General features: G+C 41.9%; 1 protein-coding gene across 2 annotated transcripts in view; it reads right to left on the bottom strand.

The window, feature by feature from the left end:
• The window catches only part of LOC141129357 (nectin-1-like), a 240907-nt gene that overhangs the window by 8864 nt on the left and 204942 nt on the right, over window positions 1-27101 (bottom strand). For both annotated transcript variants that reach the window (XM_073617340.1, XM_073617339.1), the window contains 2 exons: window positions 26066-26211; window positions 7125-7234 (listed from right to left, as the gene is read on the bottom strand). In XM_073617340.1, coding sequence (XP_073473441.1) covers window positions 7143-7234; window positions 26066-26211 — 238 coding nt within the window. In that variant the 3' untranslated portion in view covers window positions 7125-7142. The remainder of the gene's footprint in view (window positions 1-7124; window positions 7235-26065; window positions 26212-27101) is intronic.

Genomic DNA, 27101 nt, shown 5'->3' with positions numbered 1-27101 from the left:
ATGGTGACCGAGGAGGGACCTCGAGCACACAGCCTGTGATTGACAGCCTCAGCTCTGTTCCTGTGTGCTGTGTGAAGGGGGCGTTTCCCTTCCCTCTAATCAGCTCTAAGAGTTCTCCTCACTGAGCTCTGCAGAGTGTAACTTCAGCTCTCTGGCCCCTATTTTTCTGAATTCCAAGACAAGCGTTAAAAATTCAGCACTTTGAAAGGATTGCAGAGAAGAGATGGCGGCAGATAAACAGGTACAATTTATGTAGGAGGATTTGTATCTCAATGTATCACCAGCAGAACCATTTTTAAGGCAGGGCAAAAGGGGCAGCTGCCCAGGGCCCCATCATTATTGTGGGGCCCAAAGCTGTCAACTGGTTTAAATTCCCTTATCCCTTGAAGTTTTAGTCCCGTGCTATGTCCCGATATCTCAGTGTGTGAAGTTCTGTTACTAATGCTGCTCAGCTTTGCTCTACATGATTCAGAATTTGCCACAGTGTCCTGCCTCCTAACTAATCCCCCCCCTCGCCACTGCCACTGATCCCAACCCCCCCTCCCCCAGCACTGCCACTGATCCCAGGAGTCCTAGGAGTGTTCTGTCTATTGATGGGTCCCCTCACCTCCCCAGTCCATGGTGTGCAGGCAGTGAGGAGATGATGTGCTGTAACCTCTAGCAACCAATCACTGAGCGGTAAGGATATGCAGTAACCTCTAGGAAGCAATCAGTGAGCAGTAATAATGTGCACTAACCTCTAGCAACCAATTAGTGAGTGGTATAGAAGTCTAGTAACCTCTAGCAACCAATCAGTGAGCAGTATTGATGTACAGTAATCTCTAGCAACCAAACAAGCAGAAGTCATGTGCTATAACCTCTAGAAAATAAACAGTGACCCATAATGTCTGCTGTAACCTCTAGCAGCCAGTCAGTGAGCGGTAATGATACACTGTAACCTCTGGCAACCAATTGTAATCGTTGCCTGATCTCATTCAGTAAACGGATTTTGAGTCTAGCTGCTATTTATTGTATGTCTCAAAGCATGTGGAGAGTAAAATTGCATGTAGGGGGGCCCAAGAAAATGTTTGCTCAGGGTCTAATCAACATTAAAGACCACCCTGATCACCTGAGGCCAGTCACTTCACTGGGTATATGTAAGGGTTTACAACCACTTTAATGCTTACTGCCATTAAACCAGTGGTGGTAGAAATTTTCAGAGGCGCAGACGGTAAGGAAGCTTCCAGTGCTTTAGCCCAAATGGCCTTATGTGAGTTTTGTGACACATGCCCTAGAGCCCTGGTGCCCAACCTGCGGTCCAAGAGCCACATGCTGCCCTTTGATATATGATGTGTAGCCCTTGGACCTCAGCAGTCTGTAGTGGGAACATTGATTAGAGTAATAAAAGTGATCTCTACTAGCTTCATGTAACATGTTCCCAGTTTCATTTTGTCTTCTGCAACATATCCCCAGCCAACAACGTATCCTGTCCTCACTCTCTGACCGTCATTTTCTCTTTTAGGTCTGCAGTTTCTGACAGTCCTCTCAAGCATTACATTCATTAAACATTATGTGTGGCCCTTTTGTGATGTCCGGGGCCACATTTGAGGCCTCCAATAGCTCATAGGTTGACAACCACTGGTTAGCCCCTATACTGTATATTTCATACATATAAGATGACACAATGGGGTTGATTTACTAAAGGCAAACAGACTGTGCACTTTACAAAGTGCAGTTGCCCCAGAGCTTTGTAAATGAGCAGAAGATCTGCTGACTTCTATCATCCAGTCATGTGCAAGCAAGCAAAAATGACAGGACCCCACACAGCCTACCTGATAACCCAATCCCCCCCCCCCAACCAAAAGGGACATCGATTTATCTGTCCCTTTCTCTACAAGCCCACAGATGAATGAATAGGAAGCTCTGAGGCTTCCTGCCCATTCACAACCTAAAGCATAGTAAACTATGCTTCAGTGATGAATGGACACAGGAGTGATTGGTACTGATCGCTCACTGTGTTCATTCAGGAAAGGAAGGGGCCAGTAAATGATATTCCCCTGTGTGCCCGCAGCCCTGGCTGACAGAAGAGGGGGGAAGCTAGAAGTGCTGTGGGGGGAAAGGGCCACACAGGGCCAGACAGCAGATGGAAGGGCTAGAACTATGGATGGAATGTGCTACAACTAATTGCTTTGCAGTGCAGCTGGAAGGAGAGGAGGAGAAGCTGACAGCACTGCAGTAGGAGACAGAAGAGGATCAGTGTCTTCAATAAGACAGTACAGCCGGCCCTCCTGCTCAGCAGGTGCCTGGGCCCCACTTTTGTACTGATGGGGCCCAGGCCCAGTACAGGAGGGCTGGCTGTACTGCCTTATCAGTGGCCCTGGCTCCAGGAGTGCAGCTTCCCGTAGAAATGAAAGTTCTACAAATTGCATCAGAAAAGCAATTTTTGATAGCCATTGCCTATCCCATGGTGGCAACAATATGATAAGTAATTCTGATGATGAAAAATGTACAGTGGGGACGGAAAGTATTCAGACCCCCTTAAATTTTTCACTCTGTTATATTGCAGCCATTTGCTAAAATCATTTAAGTTCATTTTTTTCCTCATTAATGTACACACAGCACCCCATATTGACAGAAAAACACAGAATTGTTGACATTTTTGCAGATTTTTAAAAAAAGAAAAACTGAAATATCACATGGTCCTAAGTATTCAGACCCTTTGCTGTGACACTCATATATAATTCAGGTGCTGTCCATTTCTTCTGATCATCCTTGAGATGGTTCTACGCCTTCATTTGAGTCCAGCTGTGTTTGGTTATACTGATTGGACTTGATTAGGAAAGCCACACACCTGTCTATATAAGACCTTACAGCTCACAGTGCATGTCAGAGCAAATGAGAATCATGAGGTCAAAGGAACTGCCTGAAGAGCTCAGAGACAGAATTGTGGCAAGGCACAGATCTAACCAAGGTTACAAAAAAATTCTGCTGCACTTAAGGTTCCTAAGAGCACAGTGGCCTCCATAATCCTTAAATGGAAGACGTTTGGGACGACCAGAACCCTTCCTAGAGCTGGCCGTCCGGCCAAACTGAGCTATCGGGGGAGAAGAGCCTTGGTGAGAGAGGTAAAGAAGAACCCAAAGATCACTGTGGCTGAGCTCCAGAGATGCAGTCGGGAGATGGGAGAAAGTTGTAGAAAGTCAACCATCACTGCAGCCCTCCACCAGTCGGGGCTTTATGGCAGAGTTGCCCGACGGAAGCCTCTCCTCAGTGCAAGACACATAAAAGCCTGCATGGAGTTTGCTACAAAATACCTGAAGGACTCCAAGATGGTGAGAAATAAGATTCTCTGGTCTGATGAGACCAAGATAGAACTTTTTGGCCTTAATTCTAAGCGGAATGTGTGGAGAAAACCAGGCACTGCTCCTCACCTGTCTAATACAGTCCCAACAGTGAAGCATGGTGGTGGCAGCATCATGCTGTGGGGGTGTTTTTAAGCTGCAGGAACAGGACGACTGGTTGCAATTGAGGGAAAGATGAATGCAGCCAAGTACAGGGATATCCTGGACAAAAACCTTTTCCAGAGTGCTCAGGACCTCAGGCTGGGCTGAAGGTTTACCTTCCAACAAGACAATGACCCTAAGCACACAGCTAAAATAACGAAGGAGTGGCTTCACAACAACTCCGTGACTGTTCTTGAATGGCCCAGCCAGAGCCCTGACTTAAACCCAATTGAGCATCTCTGGAGAGACCTAAAAATGTCTGTCCACCAACGTTTACCACCCAACCTGACAGAACTGGAGAGGATCTGCAAGGAGGAATGGCAGAGGATCCCCAAATCCAGGTGTGAAAAACTTGTTGCATCTTTCCCAAAAAGACTCATGGCTGTATTAGATCAAAAGGGGCTTCTACTAAATACTGAGCAAAGGGTCTGAATACTTAGGACCATGTGATATTTCAGTTTTTCTTTTTTAATAAATCTGCAAAAATGTCAACAATTCTGTGTTTTTCTGTCAATATGGGGTGCTGTGTGTACATTAATGAGGAAAAAAATGAACTTAAATGATTTTACCAAATGGCTGCAATATAACAAAGAGTGAAAAACATAAGAGGGTCTGAATACTTTCCGTCCCCACTGTGTATAATATATATATATATAACAATTTATTAATATATTTGTTTTTTTTATTTTTAGTTAAAATAATAATTATTATATTATTAGTAGTATTATGATTATTAATACATATATTCTTTTCTTTATTTTTTTATTTTCTGTAAATATTTACATTCTGTTTTTTTAAATAATTTTTTTCAGTAACCTGTTTTAACAGTTAAGGTGGCTAATATCGTTTTATTGGTGTTTTTCTTTGGAATTGGCATCCTGCCTACTCTCATCTCGCCCCCCTCTCCTTCCATTCTAGAGACAAGCATTCACTTTGTGGGAATGTGACAAGTTGCACCTGCTTACCCAACCATCCTCTATTTAGGTAACTCTTCAGTGACCATTGGACATTAGAGCTTTGATGCCCTGACCAAATGTATCAGCATCATTTAACCACTTCAGCCCCGGAAGGATTTACCCCCTTCCTGACCAGAGCACTTTTTACAATTTGGCACTGAGTCGTTTTAACTGCTAATTGCGCGGTCATGCAATGCTGTACCCAAACTAAATTTGGTCCTTTTCTTCCCACAAATAGAGCTTTCTTTTGATGGTATTTGATCACCTCTGCCGTTTTTATTTTTTGCACTATAAACGGAAAAAGACCGAAAATTTTGAAAAAAAAATGATATTTTCTACTTTTTGTTATAAAAAAAATCCAATAAACTCAATTTTAGTCAAACATTTAGGCCAAAATGTATTCGGCCACATGTCTTTGCTAAAAAAAATGTCAATAAGTGTATATTTATTGGTTTGCGCAAAAGTTATTGCGCCTACAAACTAGTGTACATTTTCTGGAATTTACACAGCCTTTAAATTTATGACTGCCTATGTCATTTCTTGAGGTGCTAAAATGGCAGGGCAGTACAAAACCCCCCCAAATGACCCCATTTTGGAAAGTAGACACCCCAAGGAAATTGCTGAGAGGCATGTTGAGCCCATTGAATATTTATTTTTTTTGTGATTGAATAATGACAAAAAAAAAAAAAATACAAAAAGTTGTCACTAAATGATATATTGCTCACACAGGCCATGGGCATATGTGGAATCGCACCCCAAAATACATTTAGCTGCTTCTCCTGAGTACGGGGATACCACATGTGTGGGACTTTTTGGGAGCCTAGCCGCGTACGGGGCCCCGAAAACCAAGCACCGCCTTCAGGATTTCTAAGGGTGTAAATTTTTGATTTCACTCTTCACTGCCTATCACAGTTTCGGAGGCCATGGAATGCCCAGGTGGCATAAACCCCCCCCCCAAATGACCCCATTTTGAAAGGTAGACACCCCAAGCTATTTGCTGAGAGGCATGGTGAGTATTTTGAAGCTCTCATTTGTTTTTGAAAATGAAGAAAGACAAGAAAAAAAATTTTTTTTTCCTTTTTTCAATTTTTAAAACTTTGTGACAAAAAGTGAGGTCTGCAAAATACTCACTATACCTCTCAGCAAATAGCTTGGGGTGTCTACTTTCCAAAATGGGGTTATTAGGGGGGGGGGGGTGGGGGGTTGTGCCACCTGGGCATTCCATGGCCTCCGAAACTGTGATAGGCAGTGAAGAGTGAAATCAAAAATTTACGCCCTTAGAAAGCCTGAAGGCGGTGCTTTTGCCTGCCCGTGCCATTCTGCCGACGTATATCGTCGTTAGGCGGTCGGCAAGTGGTTAAACTCTATCTTAATCGAAGTGTTTTTATTTTATTTTGGATGGACAGGTGTGTGACTTTCCTAATCAAGCCCAATCAGTATAATCAAACACAGCTGGACTCAAATGAAGGTGTAGAACCATCTCAAGGATGATCAGAAGAAATGGACAGCACCTGAGTTAAATATATGAGTGTCACAGCAAAGGGTCTGAATACTTAGGACCATGTGATATTTCAGTTTTTCTTTTTTTTTAAATCTGCAAAAATGTCAACAATTCTGTGTTTTTCTGTCAATATGGGGTGCTGTGTGTACATTAATGAGGAAAAAAATGAACTTAAATGATTTTAGCAAATGGCTGCAATATAACAGAGTGAAAATTGTAAGGGGGTCTGAATACTTTCCGTCCCCACTGTGCATTTTTCATCATCAGAATTACTTATCATATTGTTGCCACCATGGGATAGGCAATTGCTATCAAAAATTGCTTTTCTGATGCAATTTGTAGAACTTTCATTTCTACAGGAAGCTGCACTCCTGGAGCCAGGGCCACTGATAAGGCAGTACAGCCAGCCCTCCTGTACTGGGCCCGGGCCCCATCAGTTCAAAAGGGGGGCCCAGGCACTTGCTGAGCAGGAGGGCCGGCTGTACTGTCTTATTGCAGACACTGATCCTCTTCTGTCTCCTACTGCAGTGCTGTCAGCTTCTCCTCCTCTCCTTCCAGCTGCACTGCAAAGCAATTAGTTGTAGCACATTCCATCCATAGTTCTAGCCCTTCCATCCGCTGTCTGGCCCTGTGTGGCCCTTTCCCCCCACAGCACTTCTAGCTTCCCCCCTCTTCTGTCAGCCAGGGCTGCGGGCACACAGGTGAATATCATTTACTGGCCCCTTCCTTTCCTGAATGAACACAGTGAGCGATTAGTACCAATCACTCATGTGTCCATTCATCACTGAAGCATAGTAAACACGGTTTACTATGCTTTAGGTTGTGAATGGGCAGGAAGCCTCAGAGCTTCCTATTCATTCATCTGTGGGGTTGTAGATAAAGGGACAGATAAATCGATGTCCCTTTTGGTCGGGGGGGGGGGGATTGGGTTATCAGGTAGGCTGTGTGGGGTCCTGTGATTTGTAACAGCAGTCCTGCAGAGCATGGTTCTCCCTATAGGAATGAAAGGAGCCAAGACAATAATGAGCAGGATGAAGAGGACCCAACAGAGACACTTTGTGAAGAAGAACTGGAAAGTGGAGTTTGAAGGTGTTAGACAAGGTGGGCTGCACATTGGGAGGTGGGGGCATGTCAAAAAGGATGACCTCCAAATAGCAAAACACAGCAAGAAATGACTGAACTTACTCTAGTTCTTCTTTCTTATTATGGGTTGCTTTTGGTACCAGCAAGAAATGACGACACCCATTGCCAGCAAAGAAAAGGCCACTGGCAGACATTCAGACATTCAGAAGAGCCTAAAACAAAAATAAAATATTGTTAATAATACTTCATGACAATATGTAACTAGAGCAGGAAAATACTAGTACTGAAAGCCATAGAGGAGCCATCCTAGACACTGAATACTGCATGGTGTGCGATGGCAAACAATCCACCCAATGCCACAACGCAGCCCCGCACTTACCCCATCTTCCTCTGGGTGGCGGCTTCACCATGCGTCTCCTCCTTGGCTTCGGCGGCTTCCCCTGCGTCTCCTCCCACCTCAGGAGCCAATAGGTTTGCTTCTCCTCTCGGCCAATCGGGTGACGGGTCTCAGGACCCACTTCCTGATTGGCCAGGAGGAGAATCAGGAAGACAATAGCGAATATTAATTTTCTATTGTCACACAACTGGGTTTGTCTCGGAGCGCAGTTCTCTGCGCCCCGAGCACACCCTTTTTTGAAGCCAATTAGAGCCTCAGGCTCTAATCACGTGCTTCTAAAAAAAACAAAACAAAAATAAAACCCATTGGAATCCATGTGTCCAGCACCCTGCATGTAGATTAGGGGCCAAGCGCATGGATTAGGGGGGCGGGGCCCTGTACGGATTGCTGCTTTTTACGTTTTAGGCTTAAGCGCTGTACACATTAGTAGTTTGTTTTTTTGTTTAACCCAGCAGAGCTGAACGATTAGTACAGCGATCTCCCCTGCTGTTCTATTGTGTCCTGACTGAGGGATTGCCCCCCCCGCCAGAACACTCCAGTCAGCGCCAATGGCTGAGAGCACTGATCGGGCGTGGATCGGCAGACCTTCTTCGGTCATGGCTACATCCGAATCTCTAAATAATTCTAATTTTGTCTGAATTTCAGATCATAACCAAACGAATCGCACATGTCTAGTAGGCATGAATTCAATTTTGTTTAAGCGGGGATAAGGCTATTAGTTCAATATGGGTCACTACAGGCACTGTTGTAGCTTTGAACATGAACCCCTCTCACCCTCATTGAGTACTGTTTGATTTCAGATCTGTGGTGGGATTCCACCCCTGAGACGCTAAAGGTGTATTAAACCAAGAATGATGGAAGTCCTGAACCCAGGCCACACCTGCTGTGCCTGGTACCATGTGGGAGGTAAAGGATACATTTAAAATCAGTGATACCAGTTCTGGAAGTAAGTGTTGTACCCCTGCTCCTCCAATCCACCCAGAAAAAGAGGTTACCCTTTACAATTTGATTCTGCTTGCCAAAATACAGTTAGGTGTGAGATAGGTGTGAGATAGATAGATAGATTATATATATATATATATATATATATATATATATATATATATATATATATAGATAGATAGATAGATAGATAGATAGATAGATAGATAGATAGATAGATAAATAAATAAAATGTTATACACATACATACATACACACACACACGTTCCAGGAGTATGCTCGTAATCCAAAGTACTCGCATATCAAAGCGAGTTTTCCCATTGAAGTCAATGGAAATGAAAATTATTAGTTCCGCATTGACTTCAATGGGATGCAATACCGTATGCGGCCAGAGATGGGGGGCGCCGGAGAGCCTCGGAAAGGGCCGAAAAGGCTTGAGCACACTTCGGCTGACCTCGGCAAACCTCGGAAAGACTCTGTTCATGAGGCGAACTGTCCTCGGCCCTTTCCATGCATTTCCGAATGCCGATGATCGGCTCTGGCACCCCCCACTTCAGGCCAAAAGCGGTACTGCACACCGCTTTTGGCCTGAATCCTGCTTGTTTTGCGAGACAACACTTGCAAACTGAGTTAGGATTTTTAGAAATACAGTGCTCGTTTTGCTATATATATATATATATATAAAAATATATAAAAAACACAGGCACAATTTACATTTTTTTCAGGTATTTACCAAAACATATTCTATATTATAGTTATATAATGGATATGTGATGAAAGTCCACTCTCTCAGGTTTAATTTGAGGGTATGCACATCCAAATTGGAGGAAGGGTTTAGGAATTACAGCTCTTAAGATTAGCCACCCCCCTTTTTTCAAGGGACCAAAAGTACAATTGAATCAAAAGCTGTTTCATGGCCATGTGTGGGCTACTTCTTCATTATTTCTTCATCAATTAAGCAGGTAAAAGGTCTGGAGTTGATTCTAAGTGTGGTATTTGCATTTGGAATCTATTGCTGTGAACCTACATCACGTGTTCAAAGGAGCTGTACATACAAGTGAAACAGGCCATTGTAAGGCTTCAAAAAGTAAACAAATTCATCAGAGAGCAACATTAGGAGTGGCCAAATCAGTTTGGTGCATTCTGAGGAAATAAGAACACACTGGTGAGCTTAGCAACATAAAAAGGCCTGAACGTCCACTGAAGACAACAGTGGTGGATGATCGCAGGATCCTCTTTATGATAAAGGAAAACCAATTCACAACATCCAGACAAGTGAAGAACAGTCTCCAGGAGGTGGGCGTATCATTGTCAATGTCTACACTCAAGAGAAGACTTCACAAGAGCAAATACAGAGGGTTCACCACAAGGTGCAAACCATTCATAAGCCTGAAGAATAGAAAAGCCAGATTAGAGACTTTGCCAAACACATCTAAATAAGTCAAACCAGTTCTGGAAAAGCACGGACGAATGAAACTGATATTAATCAGTACCAGAATGACAGGAAGAAAAAAAAAAAAAAAAAAGTGTGGAGAAGGCTTGGAACAGCTCATGATCCAAAGCACACAACGTCATCTGTAAAACATGGTGGAGCTTGTAGTGTGATGGCATGAGCCATCACACTACATGCATGGCATGGCATCCAGTGGCAACGGGTCATTGGTGTTTATTGATGATGTGACAAAAGCAGCCGGATGAATTCTGCAGTGTTTAGAGATATACTGTCAGCCCAGAGTCAGCCAAATGCAGCAAAGTTGATTGGACGGCGCTTCACAGTACAGATGGACAATGATCCAAACACACTACAAAAGCAACCCAGGAGCTTTTGAAGCAAAAGAAGTGGAATATTCTGCAATGGCAAAGTCAATTACCTGATATCAACCTAATTGAGCATGCATTTCACTGGATGAAGGCAAAACTAAAGGCAGAAGAACCTACAAACAAAGAACAACTGAAGACAGCTGCAGTTAGAGCCTGGCAAAGCATCAGAAAGGAGGAAACCCAGTCTTTGGTAATGTCCATGGGTTGCAGACCTCAGGCAGTCATTGCCAGTAAAGGATTCTCAACAAAATATTAAAAATGAACATTTTATTTATGATTATATTCATTTGTCCAATTACATTTAAGCCCCTGAAAATGGGGGAGGGTTGTGGTTCCTAAAATTTGTACTTGATATTTATGTTCAACCCCTTGAAATAAAGCTGAAAGTCTGCACTTCAAATTCATTTGGATTGTTTTGTTTTATTTTTATTCTGGTGGCATACAGAGCCAAAAGTATCAAAAATTGTGCCTGTGTCCAAATATATAGTGCCTTGAAAAAGTATTCATACCTCTTGAAATTTTCCACATTGTGTTATGTTACAACCAAAACCGTAAATGTATTTTATTGGGATTTTATGTGATAGACCAATACAAAGTGGCACATAATTGTGAAGTTGGCAGAAAATGATAAATGGTTTTCAAATTTTTTTTTACAGATAAATATCTGAAAAGTGTGGCGTGCATTTGTATTCAGCCCCCTTTACTCTGATACCCCTAACTAAAATCTAGTGGAACCAATTGCCTTCAGAAGTCACCTAATTAGTAAAGTCCACCTGTGTGTAATTTAATCTCAGTATAAAGACAGCTGTTCTGTGAAGCCCTCCGTGAACAAACAGCAAGGTCAAGGAACACACCAGACAGGCCAGGGATAAAGTTGTTGAGAAGTTTAAAGCAAGGTTAGTTTATAAAACAATATCCCAAGCTTTGAACATCCCACAGAGCACTGTTGAATCCATCATCAGAAAATGGAAAGAGTATGGCACAACTGCAAACTACCAAGACATGGCCGTCCACCTAAACTGACAGGCCGGGCAAGGAGAGCATTAATCAGAGAACCAGCCAAGGGGCCCATGGTAACTCTGGAGGAGCTGCAGAGATCCACAGCTCAGATGGGAGAATCTGTCCACAGGACAACTATTAGTCGTGCCCTCCACAAATCTGGTCTTTATGGAAGAGTGACAAGAAGAAAGACATTGTTGAAAGAAAGCCATAAGAAGTCCTGTTTGTAGTTTGCGAGAAGCCATGTGGAGGACACAGCAAACATGTAGAAGAAGGTGCTCTGGTCAGATGAGACCAAAATAGAACTTTTTTGCCTAAAAGCAAAACAAACACTGCACATCACCCTATACACACCATACTCACAGTGAAACATGGCATCATGTTGTGGGGATGCTTTTCCTCAGCAGGGACAGGGAAGCTGGTCACAGTTGATGGGAAGATGGATGGAGCCAAATACAGGGCAATCTTAGAAGAAAACCTGTTAAATTTTCCACAAGACGAGACTGGGGCAGAGGTTCACCTTCCAGCAGGACAATGACCTTAAGCATACAGCTACAATGGAATGGTTTAGATCAAAGCATATTCATGTGTTAGAATGGCCCAGTCAAGGTCCAGACCTAAATCCAATTGACAATCTGGGGCAAGACTTAAAAATTGCTGTTCACAGATGCTCTCCATCCAATCTGACAGAGCTCGAGCGATTTTGCAAAGAAAAATGGGGAAACATTTCACTACCTAGATGTGCGAAAGCTGGTAGAGACATCCCCAAACAAGACTTGCAACTGTAATTGCAGCGAAAAGTGGTTCTACAAAGTATTGACTCAGGGGGGCTGAATACAAATGCACGCCACACTTTTCACATATCTATTTGTAAAATATTTGAAAACCATTTATCATTTTCTTTCCACTTCACAATTATGTGCAATGATGTGTGTTGGTCCATCACATAAAATTCAAAAAAAAAAAACCCAAACAACATTTCATTCATGGTTGTAACATGACCAAATGTGGAAAATTTCAAGGGGTATGAATACTTTTTCAAGGCACTGTATATGGACCTAACTGTATGTGCAGTGTTGAAAAATGTGTTATGTTTCAGATAGATTTGTTATGTTACTAATTTTGTTTCGTTTCGGAATTAGTTTTGATTCGTTTTTTAATGTTCTAACAAATTCCATATTTTCGTAACAATCAGAATTTGGATCAGTCGAAAAATGATCGTCAATGAAAAATGCAAAAAGAAAATTACATGGGGTCCCCCCAAAATCCATAATAGACCCTTATCCGAGCATGCAGCCAGCCTACCCTTTCCTGGCCTGCCAAGCTGTATGCTCAGATAAGGGTCTGGTATGGATTTGGGACCCCCGAGCGGTTTCTCTCTTTAATTTTGGCTTTTTTTCCCTGCATTTTTCATACCCAGCATTCTTCTGTGTACATTCATCTGTCAGCGGGAAGGACACAGCGGCCTGCTTATTAACAACCAGCTATTCTTCACACAGAATTATAATCGGTCGATCATTTTTGACTGATCCGGAAATTTGGAATTAGTTAGAAAACGATTATACAAAATGACATAGATTTCAACTAAATTAGTTACTACTTAACCACTTCAGCCCCGGAAGGATTTACCCCCTTAATGACCAGAGCACTTTTTACAATTTGGCACTGCGTCGCTTTAACTGCTAATTGCACGGTCATGCAATGCTGTACCCAAACGAAATTTGCGTCCTTTCCTTCCCACAAATAGAGCTTTCTTTTGATGGTATTTGATCACCTCTGCCGTTTTTATTTTTTGCGCTATAAACGGAAAAAGACCGAAAATTTTGAAAAAAGTGATATTTTCTACTTTGTTATAAAAAAAAAAATCCAATAAACTCAATTTTAGTCATACATTTAGGCCAAAATGTATTCGGCCACATGTCTTTGGTAAAAAAAAGTCAATAAGTGTATATTTATTGGTTTGCGAAAAAGTTATAGCGCCTACAAACTAGGGTACATCTTCTGGAATTTACACAGCCTTTAATTTATGACTGCTAAGAAATGTCATTTCTTGAGGTGCTAAAATGGCAGGGCAGTACAAAACCCCCACAAATGACCCCATTTTGGAAAGTAGTGTAATGGAAATTTGTAAGTTCTGTATATAATTGTATTGTATTTTGTATGTATTGCACATTGCCCTCACTGTGCACACAGCACTAATAATGTTTTCAGTAAATGTTTACATTCTTTTGAGTCCTGATTAGAATAAGCCTGCCTATGTAACGCCCCTTGTTATAAACGTTCAATTGTAATATTAATGTGATACCTACGTAATCATGTGCATAAAAAACCTTCAATTGCGTCATAATAAAGCAGAACAGTAATTTGGAAAGATGCTGAGCGTATCTTTTGTGTCTGTTCCCTACTGCAGTAGTTATTAGTAATTTGGAACCACTAATCAATATGAGGATAGGAGTTGCCTATCATCAATTTAACCGAGTCAGCAATGGCGAGCTTTGCCTTAGGAGGGGATTCCAGGTGACCCTGAGTATCCGAAACGAGGAGCTTGAGATGATCCGGGAATTTCTGATAATCAGCCGGCTGAGGTAAGCCTTTTGCTTACATTTGAGTTTTCAGACTTCCTTGATCGGTAAGGCATTTTCGGGACAAAGGGTACCTATTTTACTCCCCTTAATCGAACTGTATTGATTGGTGGTTATATGTTATGTTGTCCCTGTCTATTGTCCATTGGAGTGTTATAAATAAGAAAGGAAAGAATAGTGCTGTTCACAGGTATATGTAGTAAATCTGCTAGATAAAGTAGTTTAGAGGCAAGAGGGTATAGGCACATGTAGAGAAGAGAGAAGACTGGCCAGTCATTATGGGCATTGAATTAAGTAAGGGAATGAAGGGTAAGAGACCCTCAAAAATGCCCAGCGCAAGAGGAGCGCTATATATGAACCAAAGGTGCGGTTCCGCCTATACTGAGCCCCTAGATTAATGGTTAGAGTGGACATGGATCCACAATGGGTAACTGGGTTACCAAGGTCCACAGGGACCAAGAATCATGCAGAGTAAACAGCTAGAGAAACAGCTATGTGAGCAGGATGGATCAAGGGTGACAATAACACTAGACAGAAAGGGACTTTCATGTGAAGTTGTGGGATGAATTTGGGGTCAGGCACTACAACTATTAGAGTCAGAAACAGAGAAATGAGAGTTAAAACAGAATACTTTATATGCTGTCAGAGAGGGAAGATGGGATGAGTACTCTGGCTCCCCGTCTGATCATAGAAGCTAGATATAAAAGATATCTGAACAAAATAAAGAAAGCAGAATTTAGGCAGGAAAATATTCATGAGAGTTAAAAGAAAGTGAGAGAATGATATGCATGTGTTGTGTACAAATGGGAAAAAGTAAAAGATTTTAGAGAGATATTGGTGTGTGTGTGTGTGAATGCTGGGACCTTTAGTTCTATTGCTGGTGTGTGTCATGTACGCAGATGTGACCCCCTCCTTTGTGCTCTTCTGAAAGAATGTCCCTGAGAGGTCAGTGATAAGCTGGAAGGACACCATGCCAATTCCAGTTTTTTTAGACAAAACATGTGCCGGGTTAACGAATCTAATGGTAAACAATGTGATCACAATTATTTTGAATCTGTTTTCCAAACATGGTAAAATGAAGGTTACATTTAACCGTGTATTACACAAATTGAATATCCTTTGATAGTGGAAACGGTGCATTTAAAAAAGGGAAATTAAGTAAAATTAAGTAATAATGAGTATTAATTTCTAATATGAGTTTAACAATTTTATTAATAATATAGATATATTGAAACTGGTTTAGACAACCTTTGGTTGGAAATGAAATTCAGGTAATGGGGAAATTTGTAATGAATGAGATTTAGATTAAGATAACAATTTTGTAATTTTACATTTATACAATAAGTCCTTATTGAGAGAAAAAAAAAAAGATTAAGATGAGGTTGTTATTTTGAATAAAGCTGCCATAATATTTAACAAAGCCAAGATGGATGGAATACATAAGAATTTCTTCTATAAAAATGAAATTTTAAGGTTTTTGATAATAACTTGATGTGCGGTCCATGATGTAAGAGTAATAATAAATAAAATTTAAATATAACAGACCCATCACATCAAGTCCACACACCCTGTTAGGATAGATGCCACCTGCAGCCAGTTGTTTTATAGTTTTTGATGCTTTCTGGTCCATCATACAGATTGTTGATCCTTTTGTTTTATTTATTTTTATTTTTGAAATCCAAAGCAGAATGTGTGGATTGTGAAATGATGTGCCCCTTTTTCTTGTAAGTACAGTGGTATAAGCAGAAGAATATTTTGGATTTATGGGCATCTCTGCATGACCACAGGGTATTGTTATCATTTATTATAATATTGCCAGGAAGAAGTTGTCTTTTGAAACATGAAACTGGAGTTTTTACACAAATAGCGTGATAGAAAACAAGCCATTGTAATATATTTATGGAAGCTGGACCCAGTAATGAAGGGTTCACCCCGATATATCAGAGCTGTAGCTTTTATGCAAAGGTGCTATTAGACAAAGTTAGATATTGTTTTGGTCAAACATTTAATTCTTAATGGTCCGACATTCTGCGCAGCAAATATACAGATAACGAAATGTTTGTCTAATGAAAGGTTTAAAATATGAGTTTATTTATGTACAAATCTAACAATGAAAAATGCGTACATTTGAATCCAGCCACCTTATTGCCTCTATTAGAGGAGGCTGGAGACAAAGGAAGACACATGTGTTACATTGATGTGGGAATCAGCTGCTGTGAGCCCAGTGCAGGACACACTCCCTGAAGACCCAGATATTAAATTTTTTGTAGATTTGAGTATGCAGTTTATCACCCAGAAGGATACTCTGTATTCAAAGTCATTGGAACCTTTTTCCCCAGCTCAAGAAGCATAGCAAAGCCTGTGAGCTATAAAAAGAGTGTATATTTATATAGATAGTCGAGATATAGAGAGCTTTTGGTTCCATTTAAAGGGCCAGAAGTTTGTTTTTACTTCGGCAGGTAAACCAACCAAGCATGCCAAGTTAATTTGATCGGCTGTTTTCAGCCTTCCAGGTTCTTCCTGAGGTAGCCATATTAACTTTCACACATGGAAGCAGACCAGGTGACTAAGGATGCTGCATTTACAGCCCCGGACACTTGATGGGTCTGTGCAACTCACAGATTCCACCCTAGTTCTGGCCCAGTATAGCCGGGATTAATAATTCAACTTTAAGGACCCCAGAATGAGAAGAATAAGTGGTCCACAGGGGGCAACTTCTTATGAAACAGGACTTTGGAAAAGGTGATCATTTATGTCTGCCAGCCACTCTTTTCCCTCCAGCTTGACACAAGGACCGTGTCATCAGTCACAAGAAGTTATGGCTGCCTTAGTAAATGAGCATGGGATAGAGCCAGGGTTCTCCACAGTTGTTTTTATAACATACCACTTCTTGTTTTACCTGTTATCAAAGGTGTTACCAAAAGCTGAACATCCCTCCCAGAGATTACAAAAAGATATATCCAGATGCCCAAGTTAGGATCTTACAAGTATGCATTTTGTCTGTATGGACATGTTTTTTGGATGTCCAGTGGCAAATGCTACTGCAAAGGCCACAGTAAAAAGTGTTATCAGAAGTAGTTTGTAAATATAGAGTGCAGAAAGTACAGAGAGTAACAAAAGAAATCATTTTTTATAGAAGAGTCCTTACTAGAAGTTTTGAGGTTTTATTTTTACACCCCCTACTGTCTACAATGTATCGGACAAAGTAGAGTAAGAAACTAAAAAACTTTTGCCTGAACGTTTTCTTATATTTTATCAAGCCCCTAAGGGGGATGTTGGACTCTCTCCCTATGGGATTTTGTTTGGGAGTGTGTTACTCACTTGCTTATATTTTGTCTCAGCAGCTGAAGTCCTCCATTCGAATCTCACAGAGAATGTTGCTGAACTTTTTTGTCTTTTGTATGTTTTCCATTTCATGTAGAATTGTCTGTGTTTACATATGCTGATAAGTCAGCATGCCAACAATTCAGCTAGAAGGCCATTCTGGTCACAGGAGTGTACAGCCAGTACTCTGTAAATATGTCTTATCAATCATTTGTTTTTCACAATGAAAAGTCATTTGGTAATGAAAAAAAGTTGCTCAGCTATTATTTTCTCCACATTGGAGTTTTTTGCCTCTTTGGCCAGGACTACCTCCACCTAAGGGTGTGGAGGTTCCAGGTTAAGGGTTATAGCAGGTATGGTTAGTGATCAAAATATTGATCAAAAGAGGGGAGACTGTAATGGAAATTTGTAAGTTCTGTATATAATTGTATTCTTTTTTGTATGTATTGCACACTGCCCTCACTGTGCACACAGCACTAATAATGTTTTCAGTAAATGTTTACATTCTTTTGAGTCCTGATTAGAATAAGCCTGCCTATGTAACGCCCCTTGTTATAAACGTACAATTGTAATATTAACCACTTGACAACTGGGCACTTAAACCCCCTTCCTAACCAGACCAATTTTCAGCTTTTGGTGCTCACATTTTGAATGACAATTACTCAGTCATGCAACACTGTATCTATATGAAATTTTTGTCCTTTTTTTTCACACAAATAGAGCTTTCTTTTGGTGGTATTTAATCACCGCTGGGTTCTTTATTTTTTGCGCCGTAAAAGAAAAAAGACCGAAAAATCTGTAAAAAAATACATTTTTCTTCATTTCTGTTATAATATTTTGCAAATTAGTAATTTTTCTTCATATTTTTGGCCAAAATTTATACCGCTACATATCTTTGGTAAAAATAACCCAAATCGGTGGATATTATTTGGTCTTTTTGAAAGTTATAGAGTCCAAAAGCTATGGTGCGAATATCTGAAAATTGATCACACCTGAAGTACTGACGGCCTATCTCAATTCTTGAGACCCTAACATGCCAGAAAAGTACAAATACCCCCCAAATGACCCGTTTTTGGAAAGAAGACATTCCAAGGTATTTAGAAAGATGCATGGTGAGTTTTTTGAAGTTGTCATTTTTTCCCACAATTCTTTGCGAAATCAAGGTTTTTTTTTTCCACAAAATTGTCATATTAGCAGGGTATTTCTCACAGACCGCATATGCATACCACAAAATTACACCCCAAAACACATTCTGCTATTACTCCCGAGTACGGCGATACCACATATGTGAGACTTTTACACAGCGTGGCCACATACAGAGGCCCAACATGCAGGGGAGCACCTTCAGGCGTTCTGGAGCACCCAGTCCAATTCTGACACTTCTCTCCTACATGTAAAAATCATCATTTATTAGCTAGAAAATTACATAGAACCCCAAAACATTATATATGTTTTTTTAGCAAAGACCCTAGAGAATACAATGGCGGTCATTGCAACTTTTTATCTTGCATGGTATTTGCGCAGCAATTTTTTTTAACGCGTTTTTTTTGGAAAAAAAACGCTGTTTTGTGCTTTACAAAAACCAAAACAGTAAAGTTAGCCCAATGTTTTTGCATAATGTGAAAGATGAAGTTACGCCGAGTAAATAGATACTCAGCATGTCACCCTTCAAAATTGCATGCGCTTGTGGAATGGCGCCAAACTTTGCTACTCAAAAATCCCCATAGGCGACGCTTTAAAATTTTTTACTGGTTACATGTTTTGAGTTACAGAGGAGGTCTAGGGCCAAAATTATTGCTCTCGCTCTACCGATCGCAGCGATACCTCACATGTGTGGTTTGAACACCGTTTTCATATGTGGGCGGGACTTACGTATGCGTTCGCTTCTGCATGCGAGCACACAGGGACAGGGGCGCTTTAAAATTTTTATTTTTATTTTTTATTGTTCATTTTACTTTATTTATTTTAGTTTGATGCTTTTTTCCAAAAAAAAAAAAATTTTGACCACTTTTATTCCTATTACAAGGAATGTAAACATCCTTGTAATAGGAATATGGCATGACAGGTCCTCTTTACAGTGAGATATGGGGTCAATAAGACCCTACATCTCACCTCTAGGCTGGGAAGCCTGAAATTAAAAAAAAAAAAAAAAAAAAAAAAAGAAGATCCTGGCTTCGATCGTAGCTGTGAGTCGGTAGAAGCGCGGGGGGGGGGGGACATCCCCTCTCGCCTCCCGTAAGAACGATCAAGCAGTGGAACAGCCGCTATGATCATTCTTATGGTGTAGGGAATCGCTGGCTGAAAAAGCTGATATCTGAATGATGCCTGTAGCTGCAGACATCATTCAGATATCCCCGCACAAAGTCAAGGACGTTGTATGACGGCCGGCGGGCGGGAAGTGGTTAAAACGCATTTTTTTTTTTAACACAAAGTTGTCCATTTATACAATATTTCTAACACAAAACATGTACATACCAAAAATGACACCCCGAAATAGATTCTCCTACTCCTCCTGAGTACGGCAATACCACATGTGTGAGACTTCCACAGCCTGGCCACATACAGAGGCCGAGTACAGCTGAGCATGGCTGAGCATGGCTGGGTATGGCGGGGTATGGCGGAGTATGGCGGAGTATGGCGGAGTATGGCGGGGTATGGCAGGGCTTTGCAGAGTATTGTGGGGGTATTGCAGAGTATTGTAGGGGTATTGCAGAGTAATGTGGGGTATTGCAGAGTATTGTGGGGGTATTGCAGAGTATTATGGGGGTATTGCAGAGTAATGTGGGCTTTGCAGAGTATTGCACAGCAAAAGGGATGGCTGAGCATGGATGGATGTCTCTGTGCAGCGCTGTGGGCACTACACATCCAGCCCACAGCGCTGCAGCCATCCATCCATCTCCCTCTCCTCCACAGTGTACCGATCGGTACACAGGAGGGGAGGAGAGGAACCGGCGTCATCAGATGACGCCGGTCTGTTTACATGTGATCGCGCCGTCATTTGACGGCGCGATCACATGGTAAACGGCCGCGATCAGGTGCGCGCCCCAGGGGGCGCGCGAGAGGGGAATTCCGGGAGGACGTCATAGTACGTCCTCCCAGAGTTAAGCAACCGCCCTGCAGCCGTCATTCGGCTATGGGCCGGTTGTTAGGTGGTTAATGTGATACCTACGTAATCATGTGCATAAAAAAACTTCAATTGCGTCATAATAAAGCAGAACAATAATTTGGAAAGATGCTGAGCGTATCTTTTGTGTCTGTTCCCTACTGCAGTAGTTATTAATTTGGAACCACTAATCAATATGAGGATAGGAGTTGCCTGTCATCAATTTAACCGAGTCAGTAGACACCCCAAGGAAATTGCTGAGAGGCATGTTGAGCACATTGAATATTAATTTTTTTGTCCCAAGTGATTGAATAATGACAATAAAAAAAATAAAAAAAATTACAAAAAATGATATATTGCTCACACAGCACACAGACCATGGGCATATGTGGAATTGCACCCCAAAATATATTCAGCTGCTTCTCCTGAGTACGGGAATACCACATGTGTGGGGCCCCGAAAACCAATCACTGTCTACAGGATTTCTAAGGGCGTAAATTTTTGATTTTACTCCTCACTACCTATCACAGTTTTGAAGGCCATAAAATGACCAGATGGCATAAACCCCCCAAAATGACCCAATTTTGGAAAGTAGACACCCCAAGCTATTTGCTTTGAGGCATGTTGAGTCCATGGAATATTTTATATTTTGACACAAAATGCGGGAAAGTGACACATTTGTTTTTTTTTTTTTTTGCACAAAGTTGTCACTAAATGATATATTGCTCACACAGGCCATGGGCATATGTGGAATTGCACCCAAAATACATATAGCTGCTTCTCCTGAGAATGGGGATACCACATGTGTGGGACTTTTTGGGAGCCTAGCCGCGTACAGGGCCCCGAAAACCAATCACTGCCTTCAGGATTTCTAAGGGTGTAAATTTTTGATTTCACTCTTCACTGCCTATCACAGTTTCGGAGGCCATGGAATGCCCAGGTGGCACAACCCCCCCCAAATGACCCCATTTTGGAAAGTAGACACTCCAAGCTATTTGCTGAGAGGTATAGTGAGTATTTTGCAGACCTCACTTTTTGGCACAAAGTTTTGAAATTTGAAAAAAGAAAAAAAAAAAAAAAAAAAAGTTTTTTCTTGTCTTCCTTCATTTTCAAAAACAAATGAGAGTTGCAAAATACTCACCATGCCTCTCAGCAAATAGCTTGGGGTGTCTACTTTCTAAAATGGGGTCATTTGGGGGGGTTTTGTGCCACCTGGGCATTCCATGGCCTCCGAAACTGTGATAGGCAGTGAAGAGTGAAATCAAAAATTTACGCCCTTAGAAAGCCTGAAGGCGGTGCTTGGTTTTCGGGATCCCGTACGAGGCTAGGCTCCAAAAAAGTCTCACACGTGGTATCCCCATACTCAGGAGAAGCAACAGAATGTATTTTGGGGTGTAATTTCACATAGTCCCATGGCATGTTTGAGCAATATATCATTTAGTGACAACTTTGTGCAAAAAAAAAAAAAAAATTTGTCTCTTTCCCGCAACTTGTGTCACAATATAAAATATTCCATGGACTCGACATGCCTCTCAGCAAATAGCTTGGGGTTTCTACTTTCCAAAATGGGGTCATTTGGGGGGGTTTTGAACTGTCCTGGCATTTTATGCACAACATTTAGAAGCTAAACATCACCCACTCTTCTAACCACTTGAAGACAAAGCCCTTTCTGACACTTTTTTGTTTACATGAAAAAAATATTTTTTTTTGCAAGAAAATTACTTTGAACCCCCAAACATTATATATATTTTTTTAAAGCAAATGCCCTACAGATTAAAATGGTGGGTGTTTCATCTCTTTTTTTTTCACACAGTATTTGCGCAGCGATTTTTCAAACGCATTTTTTGGGGAAAAAACACACTTTTTTAAATTTTAATGCACTAAAACACACTATATTGCCCAAATGTTTGATGAAACAAAAAAGATGATCTTAGGCCGAGTACATAGATACCAAACATGACATGCTTTAAAATTGGGGTCTATTAGACGCTAGATTTCTCCTCTGTCCTCAAAGCATCTGACCACACCAAGATCGGTGTGATACCCCAATGGCGCTGTTTACATTTGGCGAAATCTAAGTCATTAAATGCTCGTAGCTTCCGGTTTCTTAGGCCATAGAGATGTTTGGAGCCACTCTGGTCTCTGATCAGCTCTATGGTCAGCTGGCTGAATCACCAGCTGCATTCTCAGGTTCCCTGTTGAGACAGGAGAGCCAGAGAAAAACACGGAAGACGGTGGGGGAGGGGGGGCATTCCCTCCCACTGCTTGTAAAAGCAGTCTAGAGGCTAATTAGCCCCTAGGATTTCTTTTACATGAAAGCAGACCGCTGGCTGAAAAGAATGATACCAAGATGATACCTAAACCTGCAGGCATCATTCTGGTATAACCACTCAAAGTCGTGAATGGCGTACCTGAAGACAAAAAAATGGTTAACAATAAAGCACAGTAAACGGTAAAGTATAAAAAATTGCATACCTGAAAAGCAAACATGATAAAACATAATAACAATAAAACATTGCAGAATAGAATACAGTAAAAAAGAGCAGAACAATAGAGAGAGAATAGAGAGAGAACAATAAAAACGACAACTATTTTTTTTTATTTTATATTTTTGTTTGTGTTTTTTTTTTTTTTTTTTTTTTTTACACACTTTTTTTGTAACTAACTTTTATATATGTAAACGGTTCCAGGTTCAGGTCTCTCAAAATGCGATAGCATCTTGGGAGACCCTGTAAAAGTGTGCCTAGTCTGTGCAATGCTGTACCCTACACTAATACTCAACTAGTGAATAGTAGCGTTCAAAACATTCACCAATGCAAAGACCAGGATTATCAGGACAGGAGGGACAATAAATAGCGGGTGTCACGCCTATATCCGCGATTGCTGCAGACACGTCATCTTTTTTTTGGGGGGGGGGGGGGTTCGTTGGGTAGGGGTACTCGGGAGGACATAAAAATGCTTCTCATGCAGCCAACTGCATTTGGTTGGGGATGTGAATGGGGCAAGTACGGGCGCTGCAGAAGTGGTGGGTTCCCAATTATGATTGGCGAATGCAGCAGGATGGGGAATTAAGGGCACGACGGGCCTGTTTGTCTTCTTCTTGGTGGCAGCGGGACACTACTTGTGCTTGCCACCTCACCAGCTTGAACTGCACTTATGGGACTCGCCACGTCACCAAAGTGTTACTGCAGTGCTGGTTTGACTATGACCGGGGTGTACTAGGCCACTGGTGCTTGCCAGTTCAAGAAAACGCTACCAAAAAAACTGTTAGTGATCGCAGGGATCAGGCCTGACTCTGCAAACGCTGCAGTTATGCGTTTAGTGTTTTATAAGTGACAGTGATTGATCGATACTGCACTTGGCTGGGCCGGGCGGAGGGGCAAAACGCAGGTGCTAGCAGGTATCTGGGCTGATCCCACTAACACTGCGTTTTTGGGAACCCTAAACTGCTGGGGACGCTAGTATAGATCTGATCGGATCAGATATTGATCCGTTCAGATACTATACCACTAAGGGAGGCGTATGCTGCGTGCGTGGGTGTTAGCGGTACTGGCGCTAATCTGACACTGCCTGGGGCGACACATATCACCGCCGGGCGATCAGGGGGCTAAACCTTTATTCGGTAATAAACGGCGGGTGCCCTGACACTATAAACGAACTAACCAGCGTCACCCGTAACAGTTATACGGTGATCAGTGGTGAAAGGGTTAACTAGGGGGCAATCAAGGGGTTAAAACATTTATTCGGTAGTATATGGGGGTCCCTGTCGCTATAAAACACTGACCTAAGGAGCTTCTTTACCGCTCCTGCCCATTGAAATCAATGGGACGGTGCGGCTATACCGCCGACAAAGCACCTCTGCAGAGGCGCTTTGCGGTGGTATTTAACCCTTTCTTGGCCGCTAGCGGGGGGTAAAACCGCCCCGCTAGCGGCCGAATACCGACGGTAAAACGCCGCTAATAATAGCGGCGTTTTACCGCCGCCGCCGCCCCTGTGTGCAAGAGCTCTTACTGTCACAAACTGACACCATGCAGTAATCAGAAAAAAAAAAAAAAAAAACACTGCTTGGTGTCAGTGTGACGGGGGGGGGTTGGGAATCGGGGGGTGATGGGGGGTGTTTGTGTGCCTGGCATGTTCTACTGGAATGTGTAGTGTTGTGCACTCACATTTCAGTCTTCTCTCCTCGGCGCCGGAACGGAAAATACCGAGCCGAGGAGAGATGACGTCACATCCCCTGCCTCTGTGTATTATACAGAGGAAGGGGAAGATTCTGATTGGCTGGGAGCGATCGCGAGGGGGGGGGCCACGAATGGATGGCCTCCCCCTCATCTCTGATCGCTGCCAGACCAAAGCCGACCGCCTCTGGCACCGGGGGGGGAGTCCGATTGGACCCCCCACCCGCGGGAAGGCAATCACGTACCAGGTACGTGATTTTGCCTGCCCGTGCCATTCTGCCGACGTATATCGTCGTTAGGCGGTCGGCAAGTGGTTAACTCAGAGATTCGGATACATCCGTAGACGTCCTCTGACGAAACGCGCATAGGGCGTGGCCTAACTCTGACGCCTTGCACCATCTCCCAGCGAACACAGACTTTGAACCTGACGTTTCCCGGATGACATTCCAATGCTTGTTAGAAATTACTACAATGTGAGTACCAGCTTGTCATCTGATGTAAAATAAAAGTGTTTATGGTTTTACACTATGGGAATCTCCTCTTTCCTTCATGCTCAAATGATGTCCCGATCCTGAAACTGCCAAGGACTGCCGCACAGTGGCACACACTGTGACTGCACGTTACCCCTGCAGGGGTTAAGGAAGCTGGTGAGTGTCTGCACGATCACAGCGCGAAACACAAGCACCCGGTCACCATAAAAATAGCAGCAGATGCGAGTTGAATATGCCTGCCTTGTCTTAAAAGGAAACACCTAGGAATTCATATAGACTGTTGATCTTCACCTATGAAGCACTGAGCACGAATCACGGCTGGTTTAACCAGTATATTATTAAAGAGTGATTAACATAACACCATTTATAAGGATTGTTTAATTATCACTCAGTACATTTATGTGTGATTATAATAACACTATTTAAGGTTTATGTAACTACCATCACAGCTGCATGTCACGTGTTATTACATATGTTTGTTTGATTTGATTATTTTTTAATTCTTTCGTTTTTTGACTTTTTATTTCTTCACCTTTTATGATACATAGCACAAGTCACTTTAATACTCTCCTCGTTCACAGTTAATTACTAAGGAGGTTTTCTCTTTGATAATAATACTTTAGGACGGCGCCATACTCACTCTATTTTACATTTACATCTAAATTTTTGTCCGAATTTATATTCGGACCGAAACAAATTGTACATGTCTACAAAATATGGTCCGATTGGATAGGCTCAAGGGGCTCTATGGTGGTTTCTATGGTGTTCTCTAACAACGAATCCCCCCACTCCCGCCGTTCTTTTGGCGGTTTCTTCTTACCTATTCTTCCCCTTCTCCAACCCCCTCCCCTCTTCCCCCACCTTTTTTCCTTCCTTTCCCCCCCTTCTTTCTTTCTCCCTTTTGTCTGTGCTCATCTTCTTCCACTCTACCTACATTTCCCAGTCTCCCTCCTTTTCTTTCCCATTATTCAAATGTAGGTATGGTATTGATTTCTGGTCAGGAAGAGTTCACTTTCCTTCATTTTAAATTAAAAGTCTATTTATTGGGAAACATTTTTTTAGTCCTGGGCTCCTCTCCTTTCCATATGTGTATGGTATCCATGATCTGTTGGCTATGCTGGCTGTTATGCCTTTTGGGAGTTTCTACTTCCATTCCACGTAACATTTGATTCTGCAGGGCACAATGCTAGAATAGAAGTAAAAAATTACCTGGGGCTTTGTAGAAATGAAGAGATCCTGATGATTTTCCAATTGGATTAGTGACCTCACAGATGTAAACTCCACTTTGAAAGTTTTCACCAGACAAAGTTTTTCCATTTCCCAGCTCCACTGCATCAGAGCCATATGTATCCTTCCTGTGAATGGAAACCAAACAAAAAATACAGAATTCTGTTCAGCCCAGTTGGTGATATACAGTACATTCATAAAGTATTCACAGCGCTTCACTTTTTTCACGTTTTGTTATGTTACAGCCTTATTCCAAAATGGATTAAATTCATTATTTTCCTAAAAATTCTACAAACCATAACGCATAATGACAATGCGAAAGAAGTTTGTTTGAAATCTTTGCAAATTTATTAAAAATAAAAAACAAAAAAAAATTCCATGTACATAAGTAGTCACAGCCTTTGCTCAATACTTTGTTGAAGCACCTTTGGCACCAATTACAGCCTTAAGACTTTCTGAGTATGATGCTACAAGCTTGGCATACTCATTTTTGATCAGTTTCTCCCATTCTTCTTTGCTGGACCTCTCAAGCTCCATCAGGTTGGATGGGGAGCATCGGTGCACAGCTCTCTCTTTCAGATCTCTCCACAGGTGTTCAATTGGGTTCAAGTCTGGGCTCTAGCTTGGCCACTCAAGGACATTCACAGAGTTCTCCTTGTTATTTTGGCTGTGTGCTTAGGATCGTTGTCCTGTTGGAAGATGAACCTCCGCCCCAGTCTGAGGTCCAGATCACTCTGGAGCAGGTCTTCATGAAGTATGTCTCTGTACATTGCTGCATTCATCTTTCCCTCGATCCTGACTAGTCTCCCAGTTCCTGCCGCTGAAAAACATCACCACATGATGCTGCCAACACAATGCGTCACTGTAGGGATGGTATTGGCCAGATGATGAGCAGTGGCTGGTTTTCTCCAGACATGACGCTTGCCATTCAGGCCAAAGAGTTCAATCTTTGTTTCATTAGACCAGAGAATTTTGTTTCTCATGGTCTGAGAGTCCTTCAGGTGCTTTTTGGCAAACT

Source organism: Aquarana catesbeiana, linkage group LG02 (assembly GCF_042186555.1).
Source record: "Aquarana catesbeiana isolate 2022-GZ linkage group LG02, ASM4218655v1, whole genome shotgun sequence".
In the NCBI taxonomy this organism is placed as follows: domain Eukaryota; kingdom Metazoa; phylum Chordata; class Amphibia; order Anura; family Ranidae; genus Aquarana; species Aquarana catesbeiana.
The sequence above is the reverse complement of the archived record's forward strand: the minus strand, read 5'-3'. Positions and strand labels throughout refer to the sequence as shown.